The 10,832-nt window shown below is 49.1% G+C and overlaps 2 protein-coding genes across 2 annotated transcripts; both read right to left on the bottom strand.

The window, feature by feature from the left end:
* Window positions 1-3,588: 3,588 nt before the first annotated feature.
* Window positions 3,589-4,758, bottom strand: LOC137838743 (uncharacterized). The gene is made up of 2 exons (XM_068647971.1): window positions 4,316-4,758; window positions 3,589-4,039 (listed from the first exon to the last, which is right to left on the bottom strand). The coding sequence occupies exons 1-2, from the start codon at window positions 4,756-4,758 to the stop codon at window positions 3,589-3,591; spliced, it is 894 nt and encodes a 297-aa protein (XP_068504072.1).
* Window positions 4,759-4,860: 102 nt separating this feature from the next.
* On the bottom strand, window positions 4,861-5,403 carry LOC137838738 (uncharacterized). Its single transcript, XM_068647966.1, has one exon. It carries the CDS (start codon window positions 5,401-5,403, stop codon window positions 4,861-4,863), a length of 543 nt encoding a protein of 180 aa, XP_068504067.1.
* Between the last annotated feature and the right edge of the window lie 5,429 nt (window positions 5,404-10,832).

Here is a 10,832-nt window from a genome sequence, read left to right as displayed (position 1 = left end):
GTCCAAGAATCCCTCCGTCTCTACGTGCCTTTCCTCCGATGGAATCACCTGAAAACAAAAGGACAAAGGGTGCCCTCGTGACCGTTTGCACTCCGACGCTCAAGTCAAACTCTAGGGCAATGAAACACCAAAAAACTCTTAACTCTAAGAGTTGTGTGTGTGTTACTTGCATTAGAATTGAGTACCTTGTTACGTTGGTTGTTACCCTTTATATACTCTAGTATTTCCGCCCTTTTCGCTAACTGTAGCCAGGCTTACTGTAGGTGTGCCTTAGCATCACTAACACCTGCTCTAAGGGCCATTTAGTGAGTAAGGCTCCCTTCCCGGAGTGCAACCTCCACGAGATGACCACTTGGGTGCCAACTCATGCACCCAATCCCTGGGCCATCCGCCCTGGGAGTGCCCTAGCTATTCACGTGCCATGCATGCAAATCACCCCTGGAACGTGACCCTCACGAGTCGTCTCTTTCCCAGTGGCTCTTTGATTGTGGCGCACCCTACCGCGTCGTCCACACCCCTTGCCTGGGCGCTCCGTGATCTAGGCCTCTCCCTTACTGATAACTGGAGTGTGGCTTGGAAACCTCCTTTTTCGACCCATCTATATGTTGAACTAAGTGGTGTTCAATGTTTTGATGAATCCAATCCTTTGAAGGATGATGAAGCCTCTGCTTTGCTTGATGCTGCTGTGCTGGTTTCAGCCTTGTTCTGGGCTAGTTCAATGTTGTAATCAACACTTAGATTAAATCTCAAAGCAATTAGCATCTCAATTTTAACAAAGCAAAATGATTTTCAAACTAAGTTGAAACAACCAATTGTTTTGTCGAAACAACCGATTGTTTACACTTAGGTGTTTTGAGAAAGTTTGAAAACTGTTTTTGAATGGTGTATTTTGTTAAGTAACAAAACAACCGATTGATTCGAGGAAACAATCGATTGTTTGTTTTAAAACCATAACAGAAAAACTGTTTTCTTTGACTGAGCTTTAAATGCTTTAACTGAATACGCTCCAGTCATTAAATGCTTTGACCAATCTATTTTAAATGCAATTAAGAGTTTGTTAAGATTTGATAACAAACTATATTCTTAGATATATTCTGAAAAACAGTTTTGATATATGAAGAATCTTGAAACAAAGTTTTCATCCAAGAGTTTTTCAAAGTATTCTGAGATTGCTAAAGAGTTGAGAGATTGATCAAGGTGCTGAATAGGGATTCTACTTGTATTGATTTCACATTTCCATCTGTAACAAGTGTAATCTTTGTGGACTGCTGAACAATTCGTTTGTGTGTGTTGCTGAGATTGGCTGTGTGTTCTTGAGGTGTTCAAGATCAGCAATCTTAGTGTTGGCCAAGGAGAGTGTGTTTCTTGAGGTGTTCAAGGTCATTCTCTTGGTTGTGGTGTAAGTGATCAAGTGGTGATTGTTTAGTGGATTTCCTCAGGGTTTCTGAGAAGACTGGATGTAGCTCTGGATTGGAGTGAACCAGTATAAACAACTGTGTACAATTTCTCTATCCCTATCTCTTTAATTCAGTTTGATATTTTGAAACTGGTATAAACAACCGATTGTTTCGTTAAAACAACCGATTGTTTTTCCAACTTTGTGCTTTTGCTGTTTTTTTTTGGAATAACTGAATTCTCAATCAAGGTTCTTCTGAAGTATTTCCATTCTAAGCTTAAAAGTTTTCAAAAATCCTTCTTAAACAATTCACCCCCCTCGCGTTTAAGGCCATATATTCTAACACTTTACTATGGGGTGACTGAGGCCCGAGGCCTCCACGCCCTGCCTTGATGTCGCCCCCTCCTCGGCTACCCTCACTCGTGAGCTCTGTGAGACACTGACCCGTCCTCCCAGCCTCCCAGCCTTCGGGGGCCCACCATGATTGTGGTCAACGCCGAAGCCGAGGAGTGGTCGGTACACAAGCCACCCAGTCTCGAGCTGTCAACTTGTTCAAGAGGGAGCTGCTAACCAAAGTGAACGTTGCCCCTGCCCAGCTGCATCCCAATAGATGGGCCTTTGTGAGGGCCTTCTCCATTCTTTACAACCATTTCAGCCATTCACCTTCTGTAGACGTCTTCCTTCACTTTTTCGAAGCCAAGAACCTTGGGAAGAATCTCTGGGTGAGTTTCAGCGGGGTGACAGGAAGAGTCATCCTCACCTTGTTTCAACAATCATACAAGGGCTTCAAGAGGAAGTTCTTTAGGGTGTGCTGCTTCGAGCGCGACCGCACCCTACTGGACGGGTTCCCCCTGTATTGGGTGGGGAAGTTAACCCTAAAAAAAGCCAAAACCCTTGATGAGCTATCTTCTGCTGATCGCGAGATGTGTCAAGTGTTGGCTAGCCTTGGGACGGTCTTCAACACCGTCGAGCTCATCAAGCACGAGTACAACCCATCTAGTCTCGCTGGCTACATTGGTATAGAAACCTGTTTCTGATCTTCCTCATAACACTACTCTGCTTGCCTTTATTTGTTACCTTATACTTGGGCTCATGCTAATTTTCTAACTCTTCTTCATTTTACTAAGTTCTTACCTCTTTCTCATTCTGATGCAGGCATGGTACTGAACGAGGAGAAGAGGGCAAGACTAGCTGAGGTCTTGGCCCTTCGTTAAGACGCGGCTGCTGATGCAGGTGTCTCGGCGCCTTCCGCTCCACCCACCAACCAAGCCATTCATTCTCCTACTCCCTCAGCCCCCATTGCTGCAGTCCCCTTGGCAATTGTTAGGGCCTCTCCAACTCCAGCCCCCCTTGAGAAGGGCAAGAGGGTGGTGGAGAACGTGTCTGATGATGACAAGGACACTATGGAGGGCCCTGTCTTCAAAAGACGTAAGGCGGCGGCAGCGACCACATGTGATGTTGGCGGGCATGTGTGAAGCTGGCTGAACCTTGCCATTCGCACTTGGCCAACAAGTTCGTCACTGGCCGAACCTTGCCATTCGCACTTGGCACCCACTCTCGAGGGGAAGGCGTCCTAAGCGGAAGCTACCACTCCCTCTCGAGGTGTCTAAACACCAAAACGACAGGTTCATCGTTGGTCGATCCTTGTTGTTCACACTTGGCGCCCACACTCGAGGGGTAGGCGTTCTAAACGGAAGCTGCCACTCCCTCTCAAGGTGTCTAAACACCAAAATGACAGGTTCATCGCTGGCCGAACCTTGCTGTTCGCACTTCACGCCCACGCTCGAGGGGGAGGCGTCCTAAACAGAAGCTGCCACTCCCTCTCGAGGTGTCTAAACACCAAAATGATAGGTTCGCCCCTGCATTGTACAAAAAATTCGAGAATATGTATACTTCAATCGTAATTTTATTGAGTGACCTCGTTAAAAAACCCTTAAAAGGGAAAAAGAGCATCCCCTTGAAACTGTGTACAATGTTAGAGTTCAACTAACATAAAACTTGAGATTGGCCGCATTCCAGGTACAAGGAATTGCGCCTCCCTCCAAGGTCTCAAGTCTGTACGCCCCGTTTCCCAAGACCTCCGTTACCCTGAAAGGGCTAGTCCACTTGGGGGACAGCTTGTTCTCTAGTTGATATGGGTGAGCCTTCTGTATTACCAAGTCAGCGACCTGGAATTGTCGAAGCCTTAACTTCTATTTGTGCTTGTACTCCACCCTTCTCTTTAATGCTTCAACTTTGATCCTCGCCTCTTCCCTGACCTCATCCAGCAGATCCAGGTTCACCTTTCTCTCTTCGTTAGACTCCTCAGCCACAAAACTCTGAAAACGTGGCAAGCTCTCCTGAATCTCTACCGGAATCATTGCATATGACTCGAACACCAAGCTGAAAGGTGTTTCTCTGGTGGTGAACTGAGGCGTGGTGTGGTAAGCCCACACTATTCTAGGAACCTCCTCTGCCCAGGTTCCTTTAGCCTTCTCGAGTCTTCTCTTCAGACCTCTGAGTAGGACTCTGTTGGCAGACTCAACCTGCCCATTTGTCTGGGGGTGCTCAACCGATGCAAACACCTGCTTTATTCCAAACTCTGTGAATAGCTTGCCCAGTTGTTGGCTCGCAAACTGTGTGCCATTATCGGAAACTAGACGCCTCAACACGCCAAAACGGCACACTATATTCTTCTACATGAATTGTTGGATCTTGTGAGTTATGATCTGCCCTACTGGCTCAGCCTCTATCCACTTCGTGAAGTACTTTATGGCCACTACAAGGTACTTCATCTGCCTTGTCGCCAAAGGAAAGGGCCCCAGAATGTCGATTCCCCACGTGTGAAACGGCCATGGGCTGTAAATCGACCTCAGGTCTTCTGGCGGCGCCTTGTGCCAGTCGGCGTGCTGTTGACACTGCTTGCACTGCTAGGCGTACCTCATGCAATCTTCTTTCATTGTTGGCCAGTAATAACTTGCGCGAACGGCCTTCGATGCCAAGGACCGTCCTTCAACATGGCTACCACAAATCTCTTCGTGGAGTTTTGCCATTATTCGTGTACACTGGTCTCCGCTCACACACACCAAACTCGGGTGGGTGAACCCATGTCTGAACAACTTCCCATCGACGAGGGTGTATTTGGCGGAGTTCCTCTTTATCTTCTTGACTTCAGCGGGCTCCAATGGAAGTATCCCATTAGCTAGATAGCGCCTATAGGATGTCATCCACGTGTCCCCCTCCTCAACTATGCATATCTGCATTGGCTCCCCCTCCAAGACCGGGTAAGCGCTTACACTGGGCGTTCTCAGCGTCTCCTGAGTCAACGACCGATGACTCCTCGCCCTCCCTCTAGCCGTACTGACCTGATCAACGCCCACCATGTTATCTGAAACAAATGTTTGCGGTGGCTTGAGGGTTTCCTGTATCACCGTCCTCTGCCTTCCCCCCTTGCTTGAGCTGACAAGCTTGGCTAGCAAGTCAGCTCAGGCATTTTGCTCCCTTGGGACGTGCACTAGCTCAAACACTGCGAACGAGCCCTTCAGAATCTGGACATACCCCAAGTACGTGGTCATCTGTGGGTCTTTGGCTTGATATTCCCCGATCACCTGACCTGTGACTAAAAGGGAATCACTCTTTGCCAACAAGCTTCGCGCTCTCATCTCTTTAGCTAAGAGCATCCCGGCTTTGAGGGCTTCATACTCTGCCTGGTTATTGTTGGCCTTCAAAGCGAACCTTAGGGCCTGCTCAATCAACAGCCCGTTCGGTCCTTCCAAGATCACGCCAACTCCACTACCTTGCTGTTTGGAGGACCCATCCACGGAGAGCACCCATCTGAAGTTGGCTTCCTCCTCTTGCTGTGCGTTCGCCGAGGAGAGCTCCACCACAAAGTTTGCATATACCTGACCTTTGATGGGGCCTCGAGGCTCATACTGGACATCGAACTCCGAGAGTTCCACCGCCCAACGTACCATCCTCCTTGCCACGTCCGGCTTCTGCAGCACCTTCCGGATAGGTAAGTCCGTCATCACCACCACTGTGAAACTTTGGAAGTAATGACGAAGCCTCCTAGTCGAGAACACCACGACCAAGGCTGCCTTCTTTAGGGCCTAGTACCTCACCTCCGGCCCTTGCAATACTTTGCTCAGAAAGTATATTGGTTTCTGTACTTGGTCCTGCTCTTGGACGAGGACCGAACTGATCGCCCGTTTTGTTACAGTAAAGTACAATCGGAGCGGCGTGCCCGACTATGGTTTGCACAACACGGGAGGGGTGGCAGATACTCCTTTAATTTGAGGAATGCCTCCTCGCACTCTTCGGTCTACGCGAACCGGCTATTCCTCCTCAAACACTAGAAGTAGGTGATCCGGTCGGTCATCGGTAGTCGATGACGTTAGCAGAAGACAACCACGTGGACCACTCGCAGGGTGACACGTGGACCAGGTGACAGATAGATCAGGGTGAACGTGATCGGCTGTCAGTAACCAAGTGACCACCGACAGATCAGGCGGCAGAGAAGTCAGAGGACAGATCACCCAGAACGGTGATCGGTGGTCAGTAACCAAGTGGCCACCAACAGACCAGTTCTCAGATGAACGCCTGGGGGCAGAACGCGAGAAGCAATAGAGCACTGATCAGTCATCGGGTGCATGGTCATCGGGGTCTCGTGTTATACGCAGTTAAACTAGGACTGAGGTTCCCAGCGAGAGCGTTACGCATGGACCTCGCATGAGCACATCTCAGGGAATCGTGCACGAGAGGGGCCTGAGGGAGCTAGTAAACCGGTCAGTGATTGGTGATTCCCACAACCCATTACGTGCGTGACACCGTGAAAGGTAAGCCGTTTACTCAGAGAGCAACGCTTGGCGAGTGTGCCTAGACCAGCCACGCCTGGCGTTCTCCTGAGAGTATGCGATTTACCCAGATGGAAGAAATATGCTAAGTTACTCCGCAAGGGAATAACTTAGGCGCACAAAGAGAAGCGTTAGAGCCCTTCAAGTAGTGACACGTGTATGGTTAGATGTGAGTTGCATGCCTCCACGTGTCATCATCTAAGAAGGTCGCGGTCCAAACAAAGGTGCACTCCGTACCGCTAAGGGTACAGACAAGCGCAGCCAAGCGCAGACACGCACAGACACTCACGCTCTACTGATTCTGGAGGTACGTTGTCGCAGAAAGGCATAACAGGGTTCTGGCACATGCCAGAGGGGCATAACAGAATTCTGTTAGGCCCAGATACAGAGAGAGGCATAAAAGAGAATCAGGGTGAGATTCAGGAGGGAGAGAGAAAAAAAACAGAGAGGAAGAGTTTTCACACACACTACTAGCTTTTCTCATTCGGTGGTTCTGTGATCTAACTTGATCGTCGGAGTGCAAACGGCCGCTAGAGGCGCCGTCTGCATGTTTTGCAGGTCGCGTTTGGAGATCCTGGAGAAGGTTCTGAGGGTGATTTTGCAGATAACACAGTCGCGTAGACGGGGCAGAGAGAGCTGCGAAGCGATTCCTCCACGCTCGAGTTGTCGGCAGGATCAGTAGGGGTGTCCCTTGTCCCCTCCAACTGATACAAATCTGGACAGGGCGACCATCCACCCTGTCAGCTGCTGCACCTCCTTCACCGAGACCGGACTCCTCATGGCAAGGATTGCAGCACACTTCTCTGGGTTCGCCTCTATCCCCCGCTCGATGAGTAGGAAACCCAAGAACCTACCTGCCTCCACCCCAAACATGCACTTCTCAGGGTTCAACTTCAACCGGTACTTAGCTATTGTCGCAAATAGCTCTTTTAGATCCGTCACATGTTGATCCCTCGCCTGCGAGGTCACCACCATATCATCCACATAGGCCTACACATTCCGACCTATCATGGGTGCAAGGACCCTATCCATCAGCCTTTGGTAGGTGGCACCCGCATTCTTCAGCCCAAAGGGCATCACCGTGTAGCAGTAACAAGACGTCTCGGTCATAAATGCGGTCTTGCACTCATCTCGGGGGTGCATCTTAATTTGATTATATCTAGAGAAAGCGTCTAAGAAACAAAGCATCCTACAACTCGAGGCACTATCCACCAAGGCGTTGATGCTTGGCAAGGGGTACGAATCCTTCGGGCATGCCTTGTTGAGGCCGGTGAAGTCCACGCACATTCTCCACTTCCCGTTGGCCTTCTTCACCAAGACCACATTTGCCAACCACTCAGGGTATTGAATCTCCCTTATGTGGCCGACACTCAGCAACTTCTTTGTTTCTTCCTTGATGACCTGTCGCCTCTCTTCATTGAACTTCCTTCTTCTATGGCAGACGGGCCTGACCTTGGGGTCCATGGTGAGGCGGTGACACAGGAAATTTGGGTCTATGCTCGACATGTCCGAGGCGGACCATGCAAAAGCGTCTAGGTGTCGTGTTATCACCCCCAACAACTTGATCTTGCTCCGCTTCGTTCAACGACTTACCAAGCTTGAACGTTCTGCCCCCGATCTACCTCTCCACGATATCCCCTGCTGGCTTGGGTCACCTCTCCCGAGCTCTCTCTGCGCGGGAGACCCTTGCGCGGGCGTCCCCGTCCCTGCTAGGTGGGCACTCTGTAACCATGAACACCCCTCTCTTGGTCTTGAGGCTGTTCTCATAACACCTATTAGCCTCTTGCTGGTCCGACTTGATGGTTATCACCTTCCCGCTCAAGTCCGACAACTTCATCTTCATGTGGCGCGTTGATGCTACCACCCTCAGCCTATTCAAAGCTGGTCTCCCCAACAGAATATTATAGGCTGAGGAAGCGTTAACCACCAAGTACCTTATGTTCTCCGTGCGGGATGCAAAGCCATTCGTAAAGGTGGTACTCAGCTCCAAATGCCCCCGCACCTCCACCTGGTCTCCCATGAAGCGATACAAGAACCCAGTGTAAGGCCTCAGCTGATCGGGAGACAGCTGCAGCTTATTGAAGGTGGACCAAAACATCACATTCGTCGAGCTACCTTGGTCCACTAGCACTCGATGCACCTTCCTCCCTGCGGTTACAACAGAAATCACCACAGGGTCGTTGTCATGGGGAATGGCGTCTCGAAGGTCGGCCTTCGTGAAAGTAAGGTCCACGTCGAGCACGTCATCCACCGCTTCCGCCTCTACTGACATCACTGATCGTGCATACTTCTTACGTTGAGAAGCAGTGCACCCTCCACCTGAGAAACCCCTCGAGATGGTGTGGATCCCTCCATGAACGAGCATCTCGTGCCCTTGGTCCTCACCTGACGTTGTTGGGGTCCTCTGTGGCTCCACCAGGTAGTCGTTTAGGAACCCACTCTTCACCAGCTCATCCAAGTAGTGTCCCAACGCCAAACAGTTGCGTTTGGAATGACCAAACGCTTGGTGAAACTCGCACCAAGCCTCCTTGTGGGGTCCCAGCTTCTTGTCAGTCTTGGGCGGCATCTTCAACCTCTCTGCTATGTTGGGCACAACTATCAAATCCTTCAGCTCTACCACAAAATTATGCCTCAAAGGCTTATTCTCCCTTGCACGCCCCCTAGTTTGAGGTTTCCTAGGCTCGTAGGGCTGCTTCTTCACGGGGACCCTCATGCACTCTCACGGGTTGCGCACGCGCGCTTCTCATTCACCTCCCATTTTGCTGCGATGTGAGCCACCGCTCGACGCCTTATCTCAACGAAGGTTTTGGGGCGATTTCTGATGAGTGATTCACTGAAAGGCCCTGGACAAATCCTTTTTCTGAACGTGTGAACCATCATCGTTTCATCCTTGGTGTTAAGCTTTACCACCTGCGTCCCAAAACGGTTAACAAACTCCTTCAGCGACTCACCCTGGTACTATCTTACGTCAAAAAGATCGTAAGAGTTGGGTGGGGGAGCACGATTCGCAATATACTGCTCCCTGAACAACTTCGACAACTGTGCGAACAACGTCACGTGGCTATCAAGGAGGCTGATGAACCAATCCATCGTCGTCCCTACCAGCGTGCTCATGAACAACTTACACCTTACTACATTAGAACCACCAACCAGCATCATTTGCATATGGAAGGCTGTGAGACGGGCCTCTGGATCCTCCATCTCTGTGAACGTGGCTTTCGATCCCACGAACGTAGCTAGTATCACAGCATCCATAATCGCCTGCGAAAAAGGCATGGGAAATTCCCTGGGAGGTGTAGCACATTCTTGTTCTTCTGCTTCACGATCCCTTGCCTGATTTCGCAAATCACGCTGCAACTCTTCATTTGTTCGGTGTAACTCTTCGTTTCTCGCTTGCGATGCAGCCAGATCAATCTGGATGCGTTCTTGATTAGCTCTTGACGCTGCCATCGCTTCTTGAAGGCCCTACATCATCTCCATAACTTGTTGCAGAGTAAGACCTTCGCCTCCGTATGGCGCATCAGATCCTTGCCTCGTATTCCTCATCCTGATCCTAAACCCTAAACCCTAAAACTCTTAACTCTTAGAGCTCTGTGTGTGTATTCTCTCTGTGTGTTACTTGCATTAGAATTGCGTACCTTGTTACGTTGGTTGTTACCCTTTATATACTCTAGTATTTCTGCCCTTTTTGCTAACTGTAGCTAGGCTTACTATAGGTGTGCCTTAGTGTCACTAACACCCGCTCTAAGGGCCATTTAGTGAGTAAGACTCCCTTCCCGGAGTGCAACCTCCACGGGATGACCACTTGGGTGCCAACTCATGCACCTAATCCCTGGGCCATCCGCCCTCGGAGTGCCCTAACTATTCACGTGCCATGCATGCAGATCACCCTTGGAACGTGAACCTTACGAGTCGTCTCTTTCCCAGTGGCTCTTTGATTGTGGTGCACCCTACCGCGTCGTCCACACCCCATGCATGGGCGCTCCGTGATCTAGACCTCTCCCTTACTGATAATTGGAGTGTGGCTTGGAAACCACCTTTTTCGACCCATCTTTACTGTTGGGTTACCGAGGTCCGAGGCCTCCACGCCCTGCCTTGATGTCGCTCCCTCCTCGACTACCCTCACTTGTGAGCTCTGTGAGACACTGACCCGTCCTCCCAGCCTCCCTGCCTTCGGGGCCCCACCATAACTATGGTCAACGTCGAAGCCGAGGAGTGGTCAGTAGGTGTTGGGAGAAATTGAAATAAGCACTATACTAGACAAACTATTATCAATATTATTATTCTTATTATAATTATTATTATTATTATTCTTGTTATGATTATTATTATTTTTATGATTATCATTATTAGTATTAGTATAAGAGCTTATATTATCATAAGAAAATTATTAAATAAAAACTAATTTTTAAGACAAAAAATATTAGTTATTATATTTAGTAAAATAGATATTATTTTATAAACTAAAAAATTATTAGTATTTAAAGTAGTTTTTATAATTAATAAAATTTTATATTCCAAATTCGTATCTAATGTATAAAAATTTCATGGAGGTCTCCCGGAGTTTCCGAAGAGGCCGTGTCCACCCCCCCACTAAGGTGTCT

Source organism: Phaseolus vulgaris, chromosome 11, assembly GCF_000499845.2.
Source record: "Phaseolus vulgaris cultivar G19833 chromosome 11, P. vulgaris v2.0, whole genome shotgun sequence".
Lineage (NCBI taxonomy): Eukaryota > Viridiplantae > Streptophyta > Magnoliopsida > Fabales > Fabaceae > Phaseolus > Phaseolus vulgaris.
Note: the sequence above shows the minus strand (reverse complement) of the source record. Positions and strands in the feature narration are given on the sequence as shown.

Bases quoted from the DNA above. Each gene is read 5' to 3' on its own strand.
- LOC137838743 (XM_068647971.1), bottom strand. From the start codon at position 4,758: ATGGTGGGCGTTGATCAGGTCAGTACGGCTAGAGGGAGGGCGAGGAGT. The intron at 4,040-4,315 runs GTACGCCTAGCA...TGGCGTGTTGAG, and splicing joins ATGAAAGAAGATTGCATGAG to GCGTCTAGTTTCCGATAATG.
- LOC137838738 (XM_068647966.1), bottom strand. From the start codon at position 5,403: ATGACGGACTTACCTATCCGGAAGGTGCTGCAGAAGCCGGACGTGGCA.